Source organism: Venturia canescens, chromosome 10, assembly GCF_019457755.1.
Source record: "Venturia canescens isolate UGA chromosome 10, ASM1945775v1, whole genome shotgun sequence".
Lineage (NCBI taxonomy): Eukaryota > Metazoa > Arthropoda > Insecta > Hymenoptera > Ichneumonidae > Venturia > Venturia canescens.
This window is the reverse complement of record NC_057430.1, coordinates 10,113,987-10,141,660: the sequence shown is the minus strand read 5'-3', so window position 1 is coordinate 10,141,660 and position 27,674 is coordinate 10,113,987. Positions and strand designations below refer to the sequence as shown.

General features: G+C 44.0%; 1 protein-coding gene across 1 annotated transcript in view; it reads left to right on the top strand.

Annotated features, from left to right (window-relative positions):
• Positions 1–26,963, top strand: part of LOC122417132 (discoidin domain-containing receptor 2-like) — a 143,216-nt gene extending 116,253 nt beyond the window's left edge. Inside the window, exons 5-11 of the mRNA XM_043430406.1 lie at positions 6,529–6,634; positions 11,823–12,054; positions 16,773–17,228; positions 19,594–19,801; positions 20,554–21,111; positions 21,327–21,424; positions 21,751–26,963. Coding sequence (XP_043286341.1) covers positions 6,529–6,634; positions 11,823–12,054; positions 16,773–17,228; positions 19,594–19,801; positions 20,554–21,111; positions 21,327–21,424; positions 21,751–21,918 — 1,826 coding nt within the window. The 3' untranslated portion in view covers positions 21,919–26,963. The remainder of the gene's footprint in view (positions 1–6,528; positions 6,635–11,822; positions 12,055–16,772; positions 17,229–19,593; positions 19,802–20,553; positions 21,112–21,326; positions 21,425–21,750) is intronic.
• The last annotated feature ends 711 nt before the right edge of the window (positions 26,964–27,674 follow it).

Sequence of the window (27,674 nt, the reverse complement as noted above, 5' to 3'; positions counted from 1 at the left end):
TTATTATTTCCGTTCAATAATGTATGTATCCGGTAACATAGGTTTTTCCGTTGAGAAGTTAATCCGCGTATGGAATAAATTTCTTCTCTTTCACGTAGTACGTGCCTTTCAATAATTCATAAGCATATTACGCCGCTGATCGATGCAAAGCGTACTCGCGGTAGTTCACTTCGATTTCTGTGTCTCCATAACACTCGATATACACAGTCGATCCCGCTCTCTCGTCTCTCTTTCTCGTATCAAAATGTTCCTTGGCCACACGAACGTTATGGGATTGTCACCCACCGTTTCGCCGACCCACGTCGTTATACAGAACCCTCCCCTGTCTCTTTCCTCCCTCACTATCTCTGCCTCGTCCCTTGACCCCTTTATCCTCTCCCTCTCCATTGCCACATTCGAACCACTTTCCAATTACGCTCAGGCCTCCATTAGAGCCCACACGAACAACCACGAAATGATCGTTTCATCCCCTTGGGTCATACACATGGACATACATACCTCAATCATCGATAGTATTAACATAACAACAGGCTCCTGCGACGATAAACAGACTAACAATTTTGACGGCCTGCCTCTGTGTAGACAGAGTTCTATTCAGTGGGAATGAACAAAAGGACATTGACGGATGTTGAACGCGGCAGAGAGATATGAAATAATTTCAATATTTATCTATGTCTAAAATGTGAAAATGTTTGTAAACCTTAATAGGCTCGTTATCCTCAAAGTCAAGTTTAAACTAATGTTGTTAAGCAATACTTTGGTCTTAACATGGTTTATTCACACGGATACATCCTTCGCGAATTCTTTCATCCTTGGTACTCAAAGTAACCAGTATACACACAGGTCCATGTGCTCGAGTTCTCCACTCGAGACTTCAAGACCGTTATATACATGTAGCATTATACTTCCAAGAGGCGAAATTCTCTTCAGTTTTCTCCAGCTTATAGTTTCTCTCTTTCCTCCTCGTTGAGGTGCTGCGCATCAAAGGATTGCATCCTTTTTCCCGCTTTCTCTCTCATTCCATTTGCTGCAGAGCAGGGTATGATCGTAGTCTTTTGCAAGTTGCCACAATGTAAGGACGGAATACGTGATGGTTTGTGGCTTCGGCTCTCATCACTGTCGTTCTCGTCAAGGTTTTCTACGTCGTAGCTGATAAAGGAAAAGCTCAGTGAGTCGAGTGAGCTCGGTCGTTCACAATAATCTTTAAGGCTAGTCGATGTACGCTTCAAAATCATAGGAAGGATGAGAGTCTTGAGGAGGAGGAGGATGAGGGAGGAAGAGAAGGCTCTGTCAATCGAGAAATCTGTCGATTCTGATCGCCGCATCTGGAGAGCACTGCTTTCTCGACATTTTTCGCCTGGGATGCGCGCACCATACTATAAAAAATGTATTTCGTTTTTTTTTTTTTATTTTTTTTTATTGTCGTTTTTTACGTGTACTGACGTTAAGAAAGCAAACACGAAGGCAATACAATCTGCTCCGGCGGAGGCCTCGTCGTCGTCGTCGTCGTCGTTCATGCTCTCGTCACGAAGGGGTTGAAGGAACCCTCGCCCTTGCTCGCGCAACTCGAGACGGTGATTTCGAGACGTGGAAAGAGCTAAAGCTCCCAGTGGAGAGTGAGAGGTTCCAAGGAAAAGGGCAGAAAACATCACCCTCGCTTGGCAAATGTATATACAGACCGAGGCGAGTGCAAAAAGGACGAAGTGAAAGTGCGTGGGAGAGGTCGAGAAAGGGGGCGTAAAAGTAGTACTTCCGCTTTGCCAGCCGTTATGGCGCCAGAGTTCTGCGCAGGCGTTTCATTAACACCAACCAACTCCCTGAAAAACTTACGTACCCTGAGTCCTTCTAATATCTCTTAGAAGTAAAAACCATTTACGTCAGTAAAAATCCCTTACACAGGTAAGAGCAGCCGCGTCGCATCCACGAGGCACCCACGCGCAATTGAAATCATCTTTTTCCTTCGTACACACTTTTTTCGCATAAGTCCAGTCCCTTTTGAGCAGTCACTTTTTCTTCGAATACACTTTACATTTATGTACTTTCCTCGCGATGTTAATTTCACGACTTTTATTTATAAAAGAGGCTCCAGAACTCATTTAGTGCTACGGCCTCTGTGGAGAGGCGAACATGTCGCTCCGAGCAGCCTCGACAATGCGAGCGAAACAGCGAATGAAAGGCACTTTTGTGAGTCTGTCATCACGACTGAATTTGTTTGGACCGCGGTCATTCTTCGTCCATACATTACCACCTTCAAACTCTTTTCGTTCCCTCCAATGCGTTTACTCGCGTAAAAGGTCGTAACTAAACCCAAGCAGCTTTTACCGTGGCTATCCACAACTGTCCCTTTAGCCAGACCACGAGAGTCTCCTCGTTGTCTCTCTCTCGATCTCCCTTTTTCTCTTATCCAAAGAGAGCCGGCAAGCGCTGTAATTAAAGTTGTATATACCGGCACGCAGTGTGGGTGGGGGGCTGTGTGACGGTTTTTCGAAAGCAGTTTGAGCCACGGTTTTCATCCACTGCTCTTTTCCGGTGGAGCTTTTGAATATACTGCAGCCATAGTGAAAGAGGCGAAAGCAGATGAGCGGTCAGACCTGCCTTAAAATGGAAATCGAGTGAGGATACGAAGCTTTGATGAAAGGTAAATGAAAACTAAAAAGAAAAAAAATAAAATAAAATCAAAATAGCATGTAAAAGGAATACATTCTAGAAAATTTCAGAGCAGCCAATCGACATTGATGGAAATTTCAACGTGACTTAAATTTATAGCAAGACTGCAACCTCCTACGCGTACAGTAAATCCTCGTTGAATCAGAATTTCAGCGTAACTTTATCTCCGCGTTCTAATCACTGCTCGCTCGTTCGATTAATTAGAAGGAAAAGTAACCAGGAGGGAGAATCTCCGGTAAAGACTGGGGTGTATCAATTAACTGGAAAGATTTTATACGGAAGAAAAGGAGGAAAGGATGAGAGAGAAAGAGAGAAAGAGAAGAAAAGAGGGAAAGGGAGAATCTCCAGGTCGTGTGCACAGCTGTATTGTAAGAATTCACGCGAATAATATTTGGGGGTTCATTCCTGCAGACAAGCTTAATCCCAGGAGAGCGAGTCATGATTTATGCTTTAATATCGCACCAGGGTTGCGTAATAAGGTACCCAAGCGCTGCGTTTAAGATGTTTTTCACGCGTAATATACATCCATACCAGATGCCGTGTATAGTGTGATGTTACGTACGCTAGATCCCAGAGACCGGGCGAGATCGAGACGAGAAAGAGAGGGGAAGAGGGAGAGCGAGCAGAGGAGTAATTAATTTACATTCACGCGGCGCGCGAACGAGAAAAGCGGGGCTGGGCGGAAAGGGAAATGAACGCAAACGCTGTCCGGTACCAGTATCCAGAGTGCGAATGCGAGGAGACGGTTAACACGGTCTGGTTTACCACAAGAGAACAGCGAAAGCAGAGCTCTCTGTAGCAAGTAACAGCCCATATACAGTAGTAGCAGCACAATGAACAGAGAGGGAAAGGCAGAGGGGGAGAGAGCGAAAAAAGACACGCTGATCTCTCTATGGGCTCGTATCTGCTTTTGCCAAGCGAGAGCGTAGTCATTAATAGTAATCACGGCAACAAAGAACCGGGGAGTTACTTCTAGCCACGGGCGAATTCAGATTTGATCTACGGAGTAGAAACTCTTCTACGCAGGGCGCCCGTCCGGCTCCCTCCATCTAGCGGACGCCGCTAGTAACAAAAAATGCAAGCAACGAGAAAATTTCTCTCAATTAACACCGAGGGTTTCATCGCCAGGCCAATATTTTTTCCACGCTACATTTGATCATGCTTCATAATGAAAAAAAAAAAAAAAAAAAAAAAACCAAACCCGGCCCGAGTAAGACCAGTCTCAAGAGATGTACGATATGAAAACACACTTAAATCACCATGAAAGAGCTTAAGAGATTTTATGCTACGAGAGATAGACCAGAGCTATAGACGGAAAGTAAGCTTACAAATAATAGAAGAGTCAAATACATCATAGGCTAACGGCGAAGTACGAATTATCCGAAGTTTCTTCATCCTTCGGAGTCTCGTTCACCCTTTTTCTCCGCTCAGACTTAAACCGCAAACTCGCGAAATCCAAGCGAATTATCGACTTCGGGAAGAGTTTGCGATGGGGAGCGAGACAAAAGAATCGAAAGAGCCACGGAGCAAGAGATAGATTAGGGCGAGCGGGAAAAGGAAGGGTATAAAACCTGGTACAACACAGGTAATGCCCCATGAGAGTCCTAATCGTCATTCGAGCAGTCTCAGTTAAGTTCGAATCCTGGCAACTAACTGCACCTGAACTGCTGCACCGAAAGTTCTTTACGTGCTCCAAAACTTTTACGTTTTTTCATCGGAGCTTTGGTTGCCATGGAGAATCTATATTTCTATTCTTGCCTCGCAACCAGCACCGGATGTTTTCGCGGTGTCCCGTCACAGTGATGCTTTTCAACCAGGCCTTAGTCTAATTTCCGGATTCGAATAAGGACTTCAGTGTGCCTGGTACTTTGGTGGCTCGAAGCGATCTCACGTATCGATCATCCACCCGGGGGTAGAAGCGCCTTCACAATTCTTGTCAGGTGGACGTCAACGGGCTCTAAACCCTCACCGTTGATGCGCAAAGATGGCGTTGAGAGATAACTGGAATGTTGGAAGATTTGTTTCTGAGGATGTGCCGAAGGAAGATTCAATGAATGTTCTTCTTCCCCTAAGTGAGTGAAGTCATACGTTGACTGCGAGATTGTTCATTTGATAGCGATTGGCCGTTAGAGTATATTGAATAGTCGAGGGAACAATCTGGATAAGGAAACCTGGAAGCTTGCCAGATAATCAGCGTTTGGCTTCTGAACGAACCAATCGGTGTGTCTTTTGGCGCATACATTAGAAGATGCCAGGAAACTATACAACGTCAGCGACCCCAGACTCAGCGAAAGTAGCGATCGTAACATTCCGTTTGGGCCTGTCACTCGACAGAGTTATGGCGCCCGAATGAGTGGCCTGGGCGGGAAAGACGTCGAATAACTTACTTTTTCGTTGCCCTTCGCGGCCTTTCTTCTCCGGTCTTGCGCGCTTTTTTCTCTCTAGGATGTCTATAAATACCAGCAGGAAAGAGATCGAACCTTCCGCACACTCCACATAGAGCTCATCCGGAGCGTGGGGAAGCTCTTTGCTTTCACCAAGGAAAGCATTGCTATACACTGAAATCGTTGTTAGAAGAGCTTCCAACTCCATTTACTCCAGATATGACGTGCATTGCGTGCTTTCATGGAAACTTAAGCTCCACCCTTGCTTTTCCAACTCTTCGGGAATCCCAAGATTCGATCGCTTTCTACCGGCTCTGCAATGAATGTCTTTCATACGCTTGCCCCAAATCTTCGTATTTGACCCTCCAGCGTTGACCCCCCTAGTTCATATGTATATAAGACTGTACATGGCCGGCGCGTCGGAGCAAACGGGCGCGAGTCACGCCGGAAGTGATACTATCTGCGCTCTGGAGCTACTGCCGCGTTGTTGGTTTCCCTCGTGTGTGGTGTGCCTTTGGCCCCCTTGTGAAGACCTCAATCGATACTCCGGGTCTAGTCTCCGGAATGTCTCGAGGGTTCTCAACTCTTGACCCCAGCTCGAGCAGATATCACCTTAGAGTAGCGGTGTGCTCGGAGGAACCTTAAGACAAAAGGATTCATCACCACACGAATAAATATGGTATGAGTATACATTATGATGCGGAGGCTCGTGGAGGCGTCGGCAAAATCAAACAGAAAAGCTCCAACAAGCATTCACACAAGGTTTGCTCTGCTAGGAAAATAATGATACGCCAGTATGTTTGACGTTTGCGGGGGTGTTGATTTTGCGATCTCGAGGCTCGGCGGGCTACGGCAAAGTGAGTTATAACAACCGGACTCTCTCAATCCCAACTCATTGACGGCAGAGTAAAATAAAATAAGCCAAGCAGTCAGACAAAACGACATTTAAAAATTAGAGAAACAACAAGAGAGTCCGCAGCCAGGAAGTATTTCTATTAATAGACTTGTGTGCAATTGTTGCAACGTCATTCGAATATTAATACATTACTCGATCTCTTTTCGCGATAATGAAAATAAGTATGAAGATCGAAGCAAGATTCAATTTTACAGAATGCCACCAAAAACTATTGTTGCCCGACTGATTAAAATGGCGCATCATTGACAAACACTTTTATGGTAAATACCGTAAGGAAGAAACCGACCGCTAAAACGCAGATATTTTATAATACCTGAACACTATCAGTTACAAACTATGAATCACTACAGTGTTTCACTCATACGCAGGGAAAGTTTATTATCTCTGAGAATCTATAGGCAATGAGATAGTCTGTATAGACCAAATGAAAAATTGACAGGGTACTTCGCATACTAAACTCAAAGCATACTGTAGACTCCTGCCCATATACGGTATACGATAAGAATCCATGCTATAGACTCCGGTGTAGTATAATACTCTTCCTCTTCTATGCTTTTACAGCACAATGCATCGCCCCCTTGGGAATGGAGACCGGAGTGATACCGGACGTCGACATCACCGCCAGCTCGAGCTTCGACAGCGAGAACGTTGGACCCCATCATGGACGGTAAGTGTACTCACTAGCATGTACTATGAGAGATAACCTTTTCCTGTCTCCCCTCGTCTTATGGCCAACTCTTTTCTTGCTTATTGGAACTCTTGTAGGTATATACATTGAGATCTTTGGTCATGTCCTAAATCAGCTACTCCTGGACTTTGGAGTCCTTCAATAGGCTGGAAGAAGAGTCATTTGGAGGAATGAAACACTCGGGCAGACCCAAAACTTTGCCATGCCTGTCTACATTCTTACAGCAGCGATCGAAAACCCTCGTTGCCTCATTCTGAAAGTTCAGATTATTTGGCTCCGTAGTTCGAACTGTTATTGAAGTTGAACTAAGTTTTACAGGTGAAAAAAATCGAAGAAAATGAAATTTATGGGTTGCCAGTTTCCATCAACGTCCGCCCACCTTGTTTTTCCAACTTCAATCATTACCTATCGCGCATCATTCAAGCTCAGCACTAACACAATACGCAACTCCACGATACGATTACTCTAATGGATGCACTGATTACAACCGATCAGTTCAATGACCAGACTTTGTCTACTAGATTATTCACAAGCTTTTTCCCGAAGCATACTTGCAGCACAACGCGTCTGGAAAACCACTGAACCCTTCTTCTTGCATCTTAATGGCTCTCTCATCTATTTGGTTCGGTATCTAATCCCCAGTTTCGACGTTACAACTGGCCAAGACCGGGACAACTGCCATTGTGTTTCGTTGATCCTCCAACCGGGTTAAATCTTTCTCGACGAGTTAGAATAAGCTCGTGCCATCAAGCTTAGTGGCGATGATATTCACGTGATGGGATGTCTCGGCTTCGGCCAGGAGTATTAATCGCCAGTAGGTTCTCATTAATCACTGGATGTTGTAGCGATGAGAGACGAGAAGAGAAGGTTTCCTACACCTCTAATTCGACCGCACACGTACCCCACAATGAGAATTGATGACGCGTTTCGTCCCGCATGTGCGGTCCGAATGCACCAGCGGCACCACCAGTTCGGATCCTCCGACCTCGGCTGATCGATGCTACTTTCTCGCTTTCTCTGGCTCTTCGTCCACTCGTTCTATCATATTGTCCTGTCCAGCTTCACAGCATGTATATATCCAGCAGGTCCAATATTTCCTGAGTATCTGCATATAAAGACCGTCGAGGCTTTTAAGGGACATTGGTGAGCGTCTGGTTATTGATGCAACGATTATTCTTTCGCTGTGTTTCAGCCACACCCAATTATATGAATCGATACATCGACGCGCAGCTTTTCGAGGTGTCATCAAATTCACGCCTTCTATCCATAGTCCCATTTTTTCAAAGCTGCAACTAAACTTCCAGCACATAGAAGCCTGAAGTCCTTAGCTATGGCACGATTGCCTCTCAACCCATCCGGAACGTTTGCCTGGAGTCTCTGGTCCCTGTCATTGGGAGGCCTCATTGTGCATTACTTCTATTATCGTAATTTGCTGAAACAAGCACCCGCAGGGATTTGGAGACTCTCGGCTCATGACAATCAGTCACGAATACGTCCGCCATGAAGCTCAGAGCTTTGTACGTTGAGAGGCTTTTGTAAATTCATTTGCGTCAATCAGCTGACAAACAAGAGGTATCTCGTTATTGTTTATTAAAGACAAACTCATTGCCGTGCCTGTCGGTGGTATTGGTACTTGGAATTGTGACGTAAGTTAAGGGGGGAAAGTGAAACTACACAGAGGTTAACCAGAGGAAAGAGCCACTTCGAAATTCAACTTAACAAAGCCCTTGTACACCAGCCTAGCTTGTGTCTTTGAAGACGTTTACTTCCTATCCCATTATACAGGCTCGGTGCTGCTACTAAAGTCGATTACCTCGTGCTTTTACACTGTGTTCCGCTCCATCCATTCCTCAAAGTTCCTAAGGTAACCAAAAGTGCCATACTTGTAAATTTAGCACGGCATAACCATGGATAATGAGTGTTCTCAGCGGCCAGGCATCCATTCGAGGTGTTAGTCATGAGTTCTGATCGTTATAAACGATTTATGGTAACAGTATATCCCCCTCCAGGTGTTCACAGGAGATGCCAATTTGATGTTTCGGTGGAATGAATTTCTTTAGTGCGTGCTTTGAAGCCAGCCTAATTCGACGGTTACCGGGAACGCGGTTTGGAACATCAAGAATGACTTTCACGCTGAATTTAATATTCGAAAAATCGGTTACGAGGAAGCCCAAGTCCTAGTCTCATCAAAGCTTCGGGACGTCGTTACCTAGTAGCCTACAGACTTCGTATTCGTTCAGACAGTTTTCACTCTTTGAGCTGGTTTTGAGATGAGAGCAGATGGGCGCGACGAGACGAGAACATAATCGCCCCCGCGATGATTTATCGTTGTGAGATCAGTAAGAAAATCACGCAGGGTACCTAAGCGAGTCGGTGTACGAGAAAACGTACCAAAATGCTACGAGCAAAGCGAGCTCGGCTCGCAATGAGAACTACGCGTTTTGGAATGTCTTTGATGCGCCCGGACGGTATCAAAGTGGCCCGGGGCAGTTCGAGTCTCTCTTAATGGGCTATGAGTTATGGCTCTTGGTGTACGTCTCTACACTTCTCTCTGATGCTTCACCATGATCGTTGGAATCGTTCTAAGACGCGTGTGTTGCATTTATGAATTCGTTACAGTAATGTCTGCCCAAAGGCATCGACTAAACGGCCTTTTACGTCGCCTAGTCTCTGTGTCACAAAAGTTTGACTTCGTATGTGCCTACCCTCGCTGTGTGTACAATGAAAAATCTAGAAAAATAAAAGGCGAGAAAGTCACGAGTCAACTGAGGCGGTAACGCACACGGATCGTGCTGCTAACAGCAAGTATCCAGTATAACGCCACTTTACGCGTCTCCACTTCAGAAGATGATCAGCCTCTACTCGCTAACACACGTTTCGCTCTTTTACTGCTCTTCTTTCCGTCTCTCATCTCAACTCTCGGCGTACTGCCGTTTTATTTTCCGTCATTCCAAACTCCCTACCCTTTCTGTTTCCTCTCGCATAATTTCTGCGGCTTTCCCAGAGACCGTTTGCGGCAGGAACGCACGACAGACGCCCCCACGAGATACTGGCTTCGAGTCAGCAGCATCCTCTCTGCTGGCTTGCCACCAGAGACCGGAGACGAGGATCTAGCGCCTCCCGACGCTCGTAAAGCACACTTCTTGGCCAACCCAACACTCGGTGTATACCTCGAGAGGATCACCGGGCTCGAGGGATTAGAATCTCGAAGAGACGCGCGCGTCCGGTTTGTTTTGCTCCCGTGCAATGTTCTATTCTCGGATGACTTAGCTCCAAGTATTTCGCGATTCGGGCGCGACACCGCGCCCAACCAAATCATCGCGCTTTTGCTCTTGAGGGCAAATATATTTGGCCCTCTCCGCGCCTCAGATTTGCTCTATCATCGTTAATAGCGCGCTACTGTTGAATCTTCCTTTACCAAAATCACGCGGCAACCAATCGCAAACCTGTAAATTTCCAAACATAACTCGTTCATGTTTGAAAGCAGTGTCACGCACCCATGAAATTTTGCCTCCATTCGAATCAACACGAAGCATCGAGGCTACTCCGCATAAGAAAAGTTGCCTCCGTCCGAACAATCGCTTTGCTGAATTCACGTTGCGCTCACGTAGGTTTGACATGTGTCAGGAAAATCCGGCGTTGAAATTATTAGCACCGGTGCAACAAGCCGTGCCCCGTCACTTGCATTTCTCCACATTCGCTTTCCCCGCTCCGCATCTGCGACCCGCTCACATTCTTGTCTCGCGCGCTTCTGTTTAACTCACAACCACGGAAGTACTTCTATACGTGCCTTTCTCATCTTTAATTCATGTCATCCGGCTCCTCGAGAGCTCAATCGATAAATTATAATCTCGAAGCCTCTCTCCACTGCGGCAAGAACAGAGGGAAAATTAGCGTGGAAAGGGCACATCGGGGGAGAGCCAGAGGTGAGCGCGCGCGGGATAGAAGATGTGACGGTTATCTGACAGCCCCGGAGAACAGAGGGAGATAAATAGACAGACGAACAGACAGACTAAGAGAAAGAGAAAACGAAGCTGCGACGATGCGAGGGAAAGAGGCAAGAGCGACCCATGATGCAGCCGCCCGTATATTTATGGGGTAGATTTCCCTTGTCGGGTGGAACGCGACGACGCGAAACCGCGTGCCATTCCTATAGTATAACAATCTATATGTATGTATGTATAGAATACTATAGTAGCAGCAGAGACTCGTTCTCCATACAGCACCTCTCTCGCGCCAATTAGCGCTGTTCGCACGAGGGAAAATCCACTTGCGCACTCCACGGTTGTAATATACATACGTTCGTACGCTGTGTACAGTCTATACGTGTACGTGGATATTTTTATTTATGTGTGTATATATATTCATCCTCGTATACTGGATGGAACAACTGCTAGCAATATTCCCTTTCCCTTGTTACTCTCGGTGCTCTTGCCATCTCCCTCTTTCAACGCAGCTTTTGAACGTCGTGTTCAATTATAGCTGATTAATGCTGCCAATGCTTTATTTCCCCAGTGAGATTGAACAATTTCACTTTAATCGCCGTAAAAATTGGACGATTTTTAAATCCCCTTTTATCTTGTCAGTCGTTTAATTTATTTTGTTCTACAATGTATTTTTTCGTTCGATGGTTATTACTTGTTCGGAGGATATTGTTTTTGGTGAATATGCGATCGGTTCGAGTGTAAAGAAAAGACGAAATATTTTAGCAGGATGAATTTTTGGACTCGCACCACATTGCAGGGAGAAAAATACTCTGGGGAGATATATTTGAAATGCCTGTGAAAGCGCGGTAGATGTTCGTTTATTAGTTGTAGAATTTTAGAAACTTGACTGTACATTACTCATGCATCTTGCTTCGGAGAGCTTCGTGGAATAAAGTTTGTTTTTTAAATCCTCCTCGATGAGAGTTTGGAGGAAGATTGAAATTTTTCAAGCGGGAATTTCGCTTCAAAACTACCCAGACTCAAGTATTTTCGTGCTCGGAGTGCTGGCTCATCTTCAAGGCTAGCGCGCTAACGGCATAAAGATTATTTTTCTTTCTCGAAAGATCGCGCGGTGGAAAAATGAAAATAAAGAGAGTCGAGCGGTAGAGAAGAGGCGAGGAAGGACCAGGGCGGCTAGTAATCTTCGTGTGTAAAAAAAAAACTTTTTTTATGTTAACCAGATTGAAGCATGAGCGTCACGGTGGTGCTTGGTGCCCGAGGCAACAAATCACACCGGAGCCAAAAGAGTGGCTGGAAATCGACCTGCACACCGTTCACATGATCACGGCCACAGGAACACAAGGAAGATTCGGCAATGGCCAAGGTGCCGAATACGCTGAGGCTTACCAGCTCGAATATTGGCGACCACGGCTCGGACGCTGGGTCCGGTACAAGAACGTCAGAGGAGAAGAGGTAAGCAATGTCATTTCGGAATTCAAACTTTTCCAAACCCTTAATCTAAGAGTCCCAGTACGAATGTATGAGCGTTTGCAATTTATTGGTAAAACTTGTTTTCAACGTTTGTGAAACATCATTTATTTCAAAATCGACGAAAAGGCAACTTTCGACATCTTCCCCTCGAGATTTCGAAGATTCAATTTTTCCCGTAACCAAATGCGGCTCTCCGGAAATCGTGAGCTTTCGAAATCCCCTTATTTTACCCAACATCATTTGAATCAACGACAAAGTCAGTTTCAATGCAAAATTCAACCAGTTCGCATATACTTTGTCAAACATTCGTATTCCCGTGTTCATAACGTGTAGTGAAAAGACTTCTCTGGCCCATTCCCCAACGCGAAATTACAATAGCAACATACAGCATTGAGGTGAACAAGATTGTTATACGTACACGTGAAACACATCCTAGCAACCTGTACGCAATAAAGAAAACCAAGAGAGAGGGAGAGAGAGAACACATGAAAGTTTCTAAAAGAAAGCGTTGCCGCGTTGAACTCTTGCTAGTCTCTCGTTGTTTCCTCAAAAGTTGTGGAAACGTATAAAAGGGGAAAAAAGAAGTAGGAAGGAAAGTAGAGTCAGAACGATGCGAGGGTGCTCTACAAGCTTATTTGTATAGGAGAGGCGTTTCTCTCCCTCTTTCTCTTTCTCATCCTCATGGATCAATAAAATGAGGGAAGGTCGTCGCGTGCACAAAGTCCCATGGCTTCGGCCTGTAACCTGTGTACAGTATCACATCGCGTGTTACACCTTCTACAGTTTGATTCAGAACAACGAGAACAAGTTTTCAGAAGCAGAACTAGCGTTTGTTTATTTGTTTGTTCCACGATAAAAACCAAGGCACCAAAAGATAGTGGGCCTTCCAAAGTGCGGTGGGATTCTTGGTATAAAAAGTTCGTCGAGTCGATGTTTTGTTGGAGAAGTAGATTTGTTGTCGTCGAAGAATTACAGTCCTTATTTCCTTCCTAGGCATGGGCAGTCCCATTAGGGTTGTCTTCCTAACCGAACAGGTAAAAAAACGATAAAGCAGACAACAACCTGGAGTCAAAGGGTGGGGGTAAAAATGATGAGGGAAGTTGGAAAGGCGGTAATAGATGTCCCTATGGTAGCATTAACATACAACCGGGCGTTGGCCTCGTCGCAAATGGTGAATCCCTCACGAAGTCTATTTCACTTTCTCGCTTACTCTTTTGTTTTTAACCTCAGCAATCTCTCTCTCTCTCTCTCTCTCGTTTCTCGTCTTGGCAACGGCAATTGGGATTTGTCTACCATTCGGTTGCCCCGAAAGTGGTGAGAAATAAGGAATGACGAAGAGAAAAGTAAGAAGACGAAGAAGAAAAAGTGAGTGTGTGTGTGTGTGTGTGCGCGTGCGCGTGTGTGTCAGACTGCGAGAAGTCGTCGTGTATAATTTAGGACCAATTATGCCCGGCCATACGGAGAACGAAAGAGTCTCCTTGGAAGACCCGGAGGGTTGTCCCCTCTCTCTTTTACGACGCCGCGCGAGTTGTGGCACACGACTCACTGTTTCCCCTCCATTGGTGGTTTATCTCTTTCTTTCTTTCTTTCTTCCTTTCTGTCACTGGCTTGGGTAGGCGGAAAAATAAATATTGAGATTTCTCGGCTGTTTCATGTATTTCTTTTTCTTCCGTTTTTTCTTCCGTCTTGACACAGAAATAATGACAGTGCGCGTATAATCCCTCGTATTTCTCACGATTCTTTCTGACTATTATTTTTCGTTAAAAAGCATAACAATCAATTACAGCTTCCGATGCGTAATTGTCCTCTTGGTGTGTATACAAAACAACCGGAAGCCTGGATCTTTAGACAAATTTTGACAAATCAGAAGAAATTATACATTTCTATGGTACAATTTGATTTTATCAATATCTGCGTAAAATATACATTGAAAAAAAAGAACCCGTGACGTCGCTGATGAGTTTCATTTCAACGGCTCAGTGGTCTTGAAAGTACAGGCGCTTATTTCATCGCGCATACACTTAAAATCCTCTGATGGTAGGTGGTAGGTCATCAAACTCATGTAGAAGCTGCCCAAGCACTTTTGCGATACATTACAACGTCAGCGTCCCTTTCTCATACAATGGGGAGTGTACTGCTGGCCAAAGAGGATAAAAAGTGCATTTTACTTTCGACATTGGGTGGTACATAAAATGCCCGTTTGCACGGGCGTCTACACTACTTTGAGGCTCTTCAAACTTCAACAATAAGACACACATTCTTCAAGGGCGTTGATCGATAGAACTTGTGGTCCTTTATATTCAATGTGTATACAGATATATATTAAGTTAGAACGAGCCTGAGTACAGTGAGTGAAACGCATTTTCTGAAAGGCTTCAAGAATCTCAGCTACACCACTATAAATATGCATATATCCATAGGTACTAACGACTAGCCTCGTGCACAAGAGCCACTGGAAAGGCAAAAGTGTAAATTATCGCTCGGAGCATCGAGAAATTCTCGGAGTCTCGTCTGGACCAAAAGAGATGAGTGAAAGAAAGAAAGAAAGAAAAAGAATGAGAGAGGGCGAGATCGGTGGCTGTGACGCAACGAGAGGCTGGTGGCAAGGGGTCTGTATTTTGTGGACAAGAGAGCGACGAAGCGAGAGCACCCCCATAGGCAATGGGAAGAAGTGCTCTAGGCATCCACAGGGCAAGAGCCCGCTGGTGAGAAAGACAAAGACTCTCTTATTTCCCACTTAACGGGGAGAGTACACGTTGCCCTGGGTGTATGAGCCGGTGCAACGCCACTTGACTCCTCGCATGTGCAATTCTCTATACAACCAAGCCAAAGCGTACAGAGCCGATGCTTCCCAGGCATGTGTACCAGTGCCAGAGAGTCTCTGATCTCACGTATATGGTCGAGACGTGACCGCGATGTTGCGTCCCTCGCCTTTTGCTTCCCGTTTTCCCTCTTTCTCTTTCGCTCTTGCTCACTTTCTTCCGTTGTCCCATTCGCGGCGCGTTCACGTGATATCGACAGGTGCAAACTCCTCGCGTTTAACAACGCGACGACGAGGTGAGAAATACGGAGAAAGAGAGCTGCGAAGGGTAGAGAACAGCACCGCGAAAGCGAGAGAGAGGATTTGCCTGTGCGCGTGTGTTTGTGTTTGTGTGTCGATACGCGGGCTTCTTAGCTATAGAAGCCTTCGTCGCCTATAGATGACGCCCTACGCTCTCATAGAACGTATACGGAACACGTACTGCATCTACCAGGTAAATGACTTTCGTGCAACTCATGTGCCGGTATGATATAGCCGAGAAATCCTCGCGCACAACCCGAGGAAGAGAATCGTCGAGTTCCACGCTGAATCGAGCACGTTCCCTGTACGAGTTCGTATACGTATGTACACTCGTGTGCTCGCTCCGCGAGCCACACGATGTGTTTCCCTCGGGTGTGGGATATGCACTGTAGAGAGCCGCGAAGTGGGTAATTGCAGCACCACTGATCGCCCGACGCTACTTTATCTCCTGCATTGCCCTCCCGCGAACGCTTCCAGCAAGGATGAGGCCCAATCTATAGCTCGTGTACTTTGAGCCTGCAAGGTGTCTGTGTACATGCTCTCGCGCATGTGCTCCCTCGGTTTGTGTTATCTCCAGCACTGAATCCACGCTCATGCCGAAGGCATGCCAACGTGTACACTTTGGTCTGCTTCGGCGGAGACTCCATCCTCCGCCGAGGTTTAAACACGTAGCTGACTCGTGATTCGACCTGAGTTCTCATTTAAAACAAAAGAAAATGAAAAATAAAAAATTGTAAAAATTTTACTTTCGTCAGGGTTGTTTGGAGCCATGAAATCTCACATATTAATGTTTATGGTAGTTACTGAAGAAAGTCAAAGGTCACGTAGAAATGGAACAAGTTTCGTCTCTTGGATATTGCCGGGCTGGCATGTTCTTCCCACTGATGACTGATAACTTTTATGTGTGAATAACACTTCTATTGGCAGTCGGGAACGTGGCCTGACGTGACGTGCATTAACCATGCTATCCGCGCTCTCCACAAACCCTCCCACGAATGCCTCTCTTTTTAAAGCGCAGTTTTAAGAACGGGGGTAGTTCAACGAGTAGCTGCTGGAGCCTTGAACATTCAGACTATGTGAAATATCGCGTTTTCTTCAACTGTACTTCGAAGCGTATTCATTCCTTCAAACTCACTGGGGGATATCACATTTCTGCAGCTTCCATACCGCCTCGTTCTATATGTTTGTCTGGCCAGTATTCTTGTTTCACTCGTCTCTCCGTTTCGTTGCTTCAATACAGACCTATAACGAGTTAACACAAAACGAAATGGTTGTCAAGCATATCTCGAGGCACGAAATCTAGCCGAAAGGTGCGGAGGTTCAGGCAAGTGGGAATGAAGTCAAAGGTCGATTTAGAATTGGAACGCGAGTTCGTCTTGCCAAGTGTTTTATTGTCATTTTGCTATCTCCCACGTTGCTAAACAATGCTTATATTTTATTTTTCGTTTCATTCGCTATGTCGAGCGTGTTATAGCTTCAAAGTTATAACGCTCTGATGCTCGGCAGCGCGTTTACTATCGACGAATGAATGATTTACCGCTCCCTATCTCTTTTGACATTTCATTATAGCCGGCTTTGCACTATTAAAATGGATATATATCGTCTAACGAGTGTTTCAACCATGTTTTATTCCCACCAGGTGATAAAGGGCAACACGAACACGTATCTCGAGTCAAAGCACGAACTCGAGCCTCCAATTTGGGCGAGTAAAATTCGTTTTCTACCGTACGCCTTTCACATGCGTACCGTATGCATGAGGGTCGAGCTTTACGGTTGCGGATGGAATGACGGCATCGTCTCGTACTCCATGCCCCAGGGTGATCAACGTGGAAATTGGGAATTTTTCGATGCCACGTACGACGGTTACTGGGATGACGAGCTTCGCCGAGGACTTGGCCAATTGACTGACGGCCGCACCGGACCCGATGACTTCAAGATGGGATATTACGACTACGATCGAGGCCAGGGCTGGGTTGGCTGGCGCAATGATACGCGGAACGAACGTCCGCTCGAGATCAAGTTCGAGTTCGATCACGTTCGCGAATTCTCGGCTGTTCACATATTCTGCAACAATCAGTTCACCAAAGACGTGCAGGTAAATCGCTCTCCTTTTCGTTTTTTTCTCACTTCGAACAGGGACGATTCTACTGCACACCAATCAGACGATCGTCAACGATGACGATCGAAACAATAGAAAATTATGGTAATTATCATGATCCGTGACGTTGTAGGACTTGGCTGCAACGACGCTTTTTCCAAAGCGCAGTCATTCGAGTTTTCGTATACACCATTTTGCTCGCATGCCAAAATTTTATTCTGAAAATGATTTCCTCTCGCATGAAATCGGATCTTGAAACACGCTAGAAGAAATCTTTTGAATGGAAAATGTTTGGCAACATTGAGCGTTTTCTGTGAGGGAGGAAATGGAATGGCAGGAAGAACGAGGATATTTGAGAGACTAAAAGAGTCGGAGAGGTTCGCTGGGTGTGTAACGGAGAAACAAAAGATATCTATATTCGTTGTGGGCTGTGCCTTAATCCAGCCACGGAAAGACCACAGAAGAAACAGCCTAAATAGGAGCGGAATGGGGGAAAAAGAACGGGAAATAAATATGAAATAGAAAAAGTAATACAAAAACTGGGGAGAAGAAAATATATATCAAGCTACTGTATAAAATCCCGTTTCCGGGGTGAGCGAGGTTTTCCATAGGGTCGTGCGCGCTCCCGCTCGAGAAAGAGAGATAGAAATATCATGGTTTTAAGGTAGAATGGGAAGATCCCCGACGCTGGGTTTCCCGTGAATGTCGACGAGAAAACGCGCTGTGCAACCAACGATACGACGCTTATAGTCTCGTTGTTGGAACGTCGGAACGCCCCGCACGAGATTCGAAAGGGCAGAGGGGTTGAAAAGCTCCGGAGTTATATTTTTATTTGGGGCCATGCATACGGAGAATGCCACGACATAGCGAGAGTTCGAGAAAAGATGGGCTAGCGGTAGGGATGGAAAAGCAGGAAAGAACACGTGATGCTGGTGAAAATTTTCCGGCCTCCGAATCCCCGTCCGTTTACTATCATCGCCACTGCTGCCGCGCGCAGTCTAACACACAAGACCATCCATCGAAGCACATTTATATTATTATATCTATACACTCGGGATTTTATAATGGTCCGGAAAACACGAAGGTGGTATCAAGATTTATTTGAATGGAGCGCCTCATTACCCAGCTCGGCGATTGTATGGTCGGGCGACCGAGCGTACGAGAGCTATGGCTCGTCGAGAGGGGCGAGTTTCCAGGCTTGCCCATGCTTTTCCTATACGTATATGCACACTCCTCGACGGAGCTTGCGGTGGTTGGATTCTGCATGCCGGGTGTCGTCGTTTCCGCAACGATGAAGACGGAGAAACGAAAGAACGTGTCACGAGAACGCGAGGGAGCAGGAAAAACGTTGAGGGATATTATGGAGTAGCGAATGATGATGGGATGGGCCGCCACAGAACGCGGTGGGGGGAGCAGCGAAACAAGGGAGTTGGAGGTGGATTTGATAGCTTGGCTACGTCGCTACGTTACTAGAGTGAACAGAACGTCTGGCATGAAAGAGTGGAAAGGGCAAAGCTTTCTTCGCAACATAACATCGAGCTGATGTTGAGTATGAAAAAATCGACCGAGTTCACGGGGACGACCGAGCAGATACGCCACGTATTCGAATACGATATATCGTCGACGTCTCGGCTTGTTCGCGTGGGATTTCACTGTGAAGAGTTGGGGAGCTCTGAAGGGATATTACTCGGTGGAAGGGAGGCTCGGTTCAACGGGTTGGGAGCCAACGCGAACTAAAGACGACAAACCCTTCTATTAACAAGGGGCGCACTCGTGGATAGGACACGTCGCGGTTCGAAAGACATCACTTCAAAGCACACGACCAACCCCACCTCTTTCCAAGTCTAAACTATATCCGCCTTACGCTCTTCGGCACTCGATCTACAACAGTCGAAAATCTTATATCCAGAGCCGGCTAAGTTTGACAGACATTCGGAAGCGCTCCCAATGAGTTGAGCGAACCTTGAAGGAGCCTGGAGATGGGGATTGTCGGGGTGTGTACACACAGACAGTGAAGCTCATTCGCAGGAACTTAACGCAAAAGGGTGTTCATTGCCTTGACTTTAAACCCCGGGAATTGAGGATAATCTTGGCTTTCTAATCTCTCTGTCTCGGCGCAACCGCTATCTTTGCCGAGTCTCGAACGAATTAACATTCCTCGTGAGTGATGTTCGGGTCTCATGATTCATTGATTATTTCTCTCACTCACGTGGATAAGCTCCTACACATTTGGGGGGGAGTTTTGATAGTTCAGCTTCAGGGAAAGAGAGCTTGAAGTTTGAGATGAAAATAAACCAGCGAGCATCATTAGTAAACTACAATTGACACGAGTGTAAACAAGAAAAATGCTTTTTCGTTCCAGGTGTTTGCTCAAGTAGATATTCTGTTCAGCGTCGGTGGCAAATGGTACCACGGCGATCCAATCGTTTATTCTTACATGGAAGACAGAATATTCGAGAGCCCGAGGAACATAAGCATCAAGCTGCATCATCGGATAGGAAAATTCGTCAAGCTCAGGTTCTCTTTCGCCTCGAGATGGCTGATGATCAGCGAAATCACATTCGATTCCGGTAAGTAAATCCAACGACGAACGGCCATCAATAACGTTTCTGAAATGAGTTTTATGAAATTCTCGTCGTGGTTATAACTCCTCGATCGTGGTCCCTGCTCAATCGGAGGGTCTTAGCGGTTCGATAATGGCCCATGATCTTGGCGGCTCTTCTACCCTCGTTACTTTTCCCTTTTTCTTTCGTGACCACCAAGCATACAGGGCCGATAACGAAAGAAAAAAAGAACGCAAGCGAAAGCTCGCGAAGAGGGTGAAGAGGACCTTTGGGCAAGTGAGGACCCGCAAAGGAACACTTCACCTCTTGTCTTCATCTCTTGTCGCATCTCTATAGCCTGGATACACTCTAACTCATTGCCCTTCGAGCAGAGGGCAGCCTGAGGTCGCGTTAACCCTCGAGAGGTTATGGGTCATGAGACCGTAGAGGAAAATTGCAGGGGTGGACAGTTTTCGGACACGATCATTTGAAATTCCCTGTTTTCAATATCTCCATTTGAATGAGACTACCGAGCTGACATTTTGAATGCACCACAATACAAATTGCCTCCGTCTCTCCTCTGTCCTTAATTCTCAGTTTAAAAAACTTTCCCACATATATCTACGATCAAACGATATCATTCATTGAAACCCCATCGAAGAGCATCCAATAAAATGACAGATTTCTTATTACCGAGAAGCAATGAAGATCGCTATCGAAATTCCATCGAAGAATCGCGCACGAAGAATTCTCGCAATCCGTGATTTTCCGTTTTGCAGACGTGGCACACGGTAACTTTACACCCGAAGCGCCACCCTCGACCGAGGCGCCACGTACGAAGGATCGAAGTTCCGCAAGGGACACGTTGCAGCAATCAGAGATTCCGGTATCAACGGCGAAGCAGGACGATCCGACTTACATGGCGGTGATAATAGGTGTCCTGACGGCTGTTATTCTCCTACTAGCAGTTGCTATATTCCTGATAGTCTCGCGTCACAGACACCGCAAAAATTTTGCAAGTCCGCTTGGTGCCAAGAGCGCAATACCTTCGGGAAATCATCAGCACTTGTCCCCGGAATCAGCGTATGGAACGACGGAAAAAGATCCTTCGATAATGACTTACAGAGTCGAGGAATACGACGATCGTTATGCTGGCACTAAATTAACCACGTTGCCGAGGGACCTTAACGATCGTTTGCTCGGTGAAGTAAGACTGGACGAGTATCAGGAGCCATTCCATGACAACAAATATCGTGATCCACCGCACGCGACTTACTATGGCTACAGCACTGTCGTTATCGACAACAAGGATCTACATGACAACATCGAACAGTCAGGTGAGTAGAGCATCGAGAGTGGCTTTCGTTCGATTAATCATCAATCTTAAGCATCTTTCTCATTTCTTTTTTTCCTTCGATCCGAGTGAGAAGGGAATAGATGAGAAACGTTTTTCTTTTCTAATCCGACTACACGATTCTCTTCGACTTATTATGTATCGAAGAATATCCATGTAATTGATAAACGTGTTTTCGATCTTGTTCATTCGCGGCAGATGCCACATACGACTACGCAGTGCCGATGCCCGTTCCAAGTGTCAGCAGCGATCAGGACAGCGTCTTCTCAAAGTCATCCTCCAGAGGCAGCGCAAAGGTAACTAAGCGTTTGTTAGCTTTCGTCATTGATCAAATTTACAGTTAATTAGTCGTTGGATATCAGACTGTATCGATCGAATTATTTTCGTAACGATTTATTAATTGAAGCGTTAAATTTCTCGACGATTCATCATGCACGTCAGACGAAAATACGACGAAGAAAAAGTACTGATTGACGCTCTAGCGTTTGAGATATCCAAAAACGAATAAAAATAGTCAAACTTTCTGGTCTTTCAAATCGTATCAATGATTCCCGGACGAATGTCAAATTGTAGCATGAGTTTGATAAATTTGAGGTTTCTAACCGCATTTTCTTTGGGTCAGGCATGCTTGCAGAGCTTTTTTCCGCCACCGCCTCCACCGATGAGTGCGCCGCCAGCTAGAGGTTCGAGTAATTTGACATATTCGAGCCCGCCGAGTCCGGAGCCGATTTGCGAGCGAGATCGTAGGGGCAGTAAGCGCCGGGAGCATTCTTTGCACAGATACGCGTAAAAAGGTAACAGGCCAATAATCATCTTTGACCCGATACACGGACAGCGCACACTTTTACGTTCGTGAAGAAAGGAAGGATAAATAATATCCTTCGTAAAAGCGTTAACGTTCCGAAAAGTTCATCGAGTTTTAAGGAACTATCGAATAAAGAAAAAAGAAAAAAAAAACTAACGAGCAAATGCAGCGGCTGAAAATAATCGCTCATCGAACCGTAGATTTAAAAGTCGATAAATTTTTAAACGAATATTCAAATAATATTGATATTCCTACAAGCCCCGAATATACTCGTTCGCAAAGCATCGACTGTCACATGGTACACTCTTTTCTCGTATGTTTTCATAAACACACACGCTCCTGTATACATTCGTATTTACACACATACTTATACATATACACACACACATATATATATGTAAATATACATATATGCATAGTTCAATTGCGATAAATAAATCTTCGAGGAATGTTTCGTGTATCTTGAAGTTAGAAATTGAGAGGAATATTGCACCTCTCGTAACATCGATGCATTCACGTTGAAGGTTTAAGGCGAGTGATAATGAGCAACAAACATTGAGCAAAACTGTCATTTTTCTCACTCTCCTCTCTTTCTCTCTCTCTCTCTCTCTCTCTCTCTCTAACTCTTTTACAGAACTGGTAAGGTACTGGGAACAAAAGAAACAGGAAGATAAAGATTGAGAGAGAGAGAGAGAGAGAGAGAGAGAGAGAGAGAGAGAGAGAGAGAGAGAGAGAAAGGAAAAGAAAAAGTCGAACGTATCACATTTCTGAGATACACAATCCCAGCTAACTTGGATAACTGCTATCTCTCCAACAAGCGTGTCCGATTACTCAAACCGATAGACCCTAATCGTACCTGGAATATGTACGGGACATATATATGTGACGAGAGCCTGAAGTAGGCGAAAGCAAAAGAAGAAGGAGGAGAAATTGACGTTATAAAAGTAACATAAATTAAAAGAAGTAACGAAAAAATGGCATATCAGTCGAAAAGGATTCGAAACTGGTGAGCTCCACCTGATGGTATTTTCTGGTATCCCAGCTCAAGGAGAAATGATCCTAAGAATGATTCTAGGTTAATTTTTTCAATCGATACTTACGACTACGAATTTGGAGATGTTTTTACGCGACTTTCGTAAAGTTTTTCAATTACGGAAGTACTCTTAATTTATAATGTATTTTAAATAAAAGCTGTGAATTTTATTAATAATCGAAGCCTTCGTGGAATCGATGTTTTAGGAAGAGCTACGTAAAAATTACTCCAAGTATAGGCGGTAGAATTTCGATAACGTTCATTTCCCTTCAGCTCTATTCCACTGTTTTACCAGCATCAGAGCTCTCGTGGTTCATCCGACAAAGTAATTTCACTGCCCACCCGAACCGTTCACAGTCGACGCAACTTCTAGGACCAAATGTCGATGCTGAGAGCGTTCACATTTCTTGGAACAAAGTAAATACGAGATGGCCACAGAGATGGAAATTTCAAATTTGTCCCTTCTCAATTTTCTCGTTCGTTTTTATCCAGGATTAACCAGAAACTATCAAAAGGTTCATCTTTCAGTTCGTTTCGACAAGCGCGCGATCGTTCGATCGAGATTTCTCATTGATTTTCCGAAATTCGATTGTCCTTCGTATATGTAAATTACACGAATACATAATTAAAAACACAAACACATAATTAAAACACAAACACCCACACTCACTCACACACATACACGAATATGCACACAAACACAACAAGACTGACGTTGTCAAACGAAACATTCGGCAAGCTCGTGTCATCCACGCGAGCGAGCGATTTAATATTATTTATTATTATCTTTACCATCAGTATGGATAATTATTAATAAATATCATATGTCTCGAGTGAGTTTATAATTTATACGAATAATGGAATGAATGCGATGATTAAAAATGATGGGAAAACCAGATTAAATAATATTATCACTACGATTATTGGTATAATTGATAAATAAGATAACGATTAAATGACGTAACGCTTAGACGTTATACTTTGACGAGTATATAAAGTATGAAGAAAAATTTTAAAAAAAGCAGTATGGAAGAGAATAAGAGAGCGTGGAAAAACCTAATACTTTATTTCTCTATCTCTACCGACATCGCCTTCAACTTTAAAGAAATGATGAGGATTGAAAGAAGATGAAAAAAAATGAAGAATACAAAGAAGAAAAAAGAAGGGTGAGGAGATGAAAGATGAAGAAAAGTAAACTAAAGAATCGGGAATTATTCACTTTGATGAGAATCGACAATACAGGGATGAGGCAACAATAACTATCGTGTATGTAAAACCCGACCACATTGTGATATAGATAAATGAACAAGAGGAGTAAAAACATGAAGAAAAACAAAAGTTAAGAAAAAAAAAGAAAAAAAAAAAGAAAAAATATGAATAAAATCGAAACGAAAAAGATCGAGCTATCTGGGAGAGGGAGAAAGAGGGTAAAAGCAAAAATTACGCAAGACTAGTGACATGTGGCTCGTTGAAAAAAGATACAAATTTCGTGAAAGATCGTTCTCTCTTTTTTATTTTTTTTTTTAAATCTTTCTTACAACGACTTCGAAAACCGTTGATTAATCCCGGTAATCGATCACATCGTACACGTAACATTGGTGACGAAAAACAAAACGTTACGTGGCGTACTGTATTAGTTCTCCCTCTCGAGAGTCACGTAGAAATGTAAGAGTGACGAAAAACACACAGACACACAAAGGCACTGACACACAGCTTTTTCGATTAGTGCTTCGTGTAAATAATAATTAATAGCAGAAAATGTGTGAGAATGGGAAAGTGTATCGCGTAAATTTTCTCGAACGTGCGTTTGTAACGTAATTAGTAATATTGTCGTAGGTTTAACGCTAAGTGCGTAACACTTATCTCGTTATATATTCTTCAACGCGAATGACAATTTTTCACACGATGTTGTATACAATTATTTCACACTATTTTTCATCGCAGTGACACGTAATGAAACATCGAAATATCATTGAATTTCGGAACGAAATGGCGATTATTACGCTCCCGAAAATTTATCGAAAATGTATTTTGTTTTCTCAGATTTTTTGCACGCTCATTATTTCATGATGAAATTCAAGCACGATATATATTTTTCTGATTTATCCAACTCTTCAGATTTCGTCGGATCGAAATCAAACACGTTTTCGGGCATTGGGATAATTGTCCAATTTGTACACGGTCGATTCGCCCAAAGCTATTATTGATTGGTAGCAATTCGCATGTACACGTTCATAACGCGTGATTGAGTCTAATGACGTCGAAGGAGGGTCGCACAGCGAGAGTATTTATCAGTATTACAGTTTGCATACATTTATATGTGCACACATAGAGAACATTCATGCCCTAAAATCCTCACTACTGTGCATCCAATTTGCGAAGCTCTCAACATTCGGCCAGAGAAAGTGTTCAGGTGTGCACTGTGGATTGTGGATCTAGCACTGTCCACGTAGCCGAAGTTCGTTTTGTTGCCACCTGAACGATGGAACTCTGAATGATTCGTCTCGACACCTTTACTGAGCTAGAAAATAATCATTGATTCTCGAAAAAGAAAAAAAAAAAGTGGACGAAATTTCAATAATTATTGCGATTCAATGGTCACAGTAAAAGGATCCGGCAGTTTAAGCATAAACTTGCAAAAAACAGAAAATTGCATCGTTTTGATGTTTTTAGTTTCGTTTCTTATGTGCCAGAAATGTCACGTGATTCTCGGTTCAAAATATTCCGATGTTCCTGGGCTTAGTGCACAGGTTTTGAGAGAAAATATTTGGCTGGCTGGTGAGGAGAGACGATCGAGATGGCGGAAGAGAGAAGGGCCAAAGAGGGGTTGGTTGGGAGTGCAGGGGGAAGGAAAAAAGTGGCTCATCCTTTATTCACCTCGGCAGGATCCACGACGACGGTTGGCGACGACGCCACCGCCAGCATCGTCGTCGTCGTCTCGCGGTCGATGGAACGAAGACGAGTTTGTTAAGGTCCACGACCAGCCACGTCTTAGCTCTTCTCGTGCCTCTATTCCTTGAATAATTTCGCAGCTCGTCGTCTCGCTGTCTCTTACAGGAAACCACCACCGTCCCTTTTTTCTCTTAAGAAATTAAACAATCTCTCGGCTCAGAGTACTTGATGGAAGAGAGAGATAAGAATGTCCGGTTTTTAAACCACCCAAAGTTGCGAAATAGATTAACGAAACCCCCCGAACTACAATCCAAAGTTCTTTTTTTTCTTTGACAAAATAGAACAAACTCTCAACCTCGAGTACTTGAAAAAAAAAATTGAAAAAAAAAAAACAATAAATTCATGACCAAAACCTCGAAATTCAGCATCCAATTAAAGTCGCTTTTTCCCAAAACACTCTCTTACTCTCGCTCAACACCCCACGTCATTGCATACTGGATTAAACCAAGACGAGATAAAAAAAAAGACAAGATAAAACGTACTCCTGCGACCTGAGAGATAGATATATATCTTTCGATGTAAATAGCGACGATTGTAATTTATGTAAACGTTACGTATTATAGAACTTTATATATAAAATACATACACACGCCCAAGGAACAAGTTTATTAGGTGAGAAAGGATGTGACGTAAGATATATGCGAATGAACGTATGAGAATGATGATTGTAAATATTTGTATGATAAATTATAATAATTGATACCAGCAACTGAGTGTAATTATTACAATTACATATACATATAAAAATCTATATATATATATATATATCTCGATATATATTATATCGAGTACCGAATGCATATTTGATATTTGTGTGCCTGTATCCTTTTGTATGCTATAAAAAATAGAAAAACTCTATGCATACCTATATGTAACATATGGGTATTATACATAAAGTAAAACAGGAGAAAAAGAAAAGAAAACAACCAAGCAAAAGGTATATACATAAGACGATATAGTTGATTACGAAGTATCGCGTACTGTACACATCAAATTATCGGCGTCCGTGCTTGGACGAAATAAAACTTTTAGCCAACCGAACGAATTTCTGCTCTTCTGACATTGATTAATCATTTGCTCCTTCCCCTCATTCAATTGCGCTCATCCTTTTTTGCATTGTTTTCATTGGAAAAAATATGTGCACGCCATTTTCTTCGCGGAGACCCCGGGGCCAAACAATCATAAGCTAATCGATCAAAGCCGGTCTTTGACCTTTTTCTTTGCTCTTTTCTGCCTGCATCAGCGATACACCCCGGTACGAAGATTCTCCTGCGTCCTTAATGGCTCCTGTCTTTTCAGCCCTTTTGCAGAACGATGTCGACTTTCCTGGCACTATTTGCCAGGGTCGCATCATGGAGAAGGAAAGAGACAGCAAAGGGCTAAATAATAGGTGAGACGTGGACGATAAACCGTTAAGGAGCGTGTACGAGAAAATTAAAGAGAGGTCATAAGACGAGAAACATCGTTACTTTCTTCCACTTTTTTTTTTCCTTTTCTCTCACGATCCATGATTATACGGACCTCGCTTTATATACTTCCTAGATGAAATATGTAGGCGCTCTTTAATCTCTTCACGTTATAAAAGGATTCGATGAAAATTATTATTGAACTCTAAATCTTTCGGGCTATTGAAACAATGCGGAAGACCAGCATCGTTAATGAGGATTTCGAGCGACGTTATCTTAAACCTCAAATTGCTCATTTTACGTTCACTTCTTTTTTTTCTACAATCATTGCATCATTTTAGGTTAGTTAC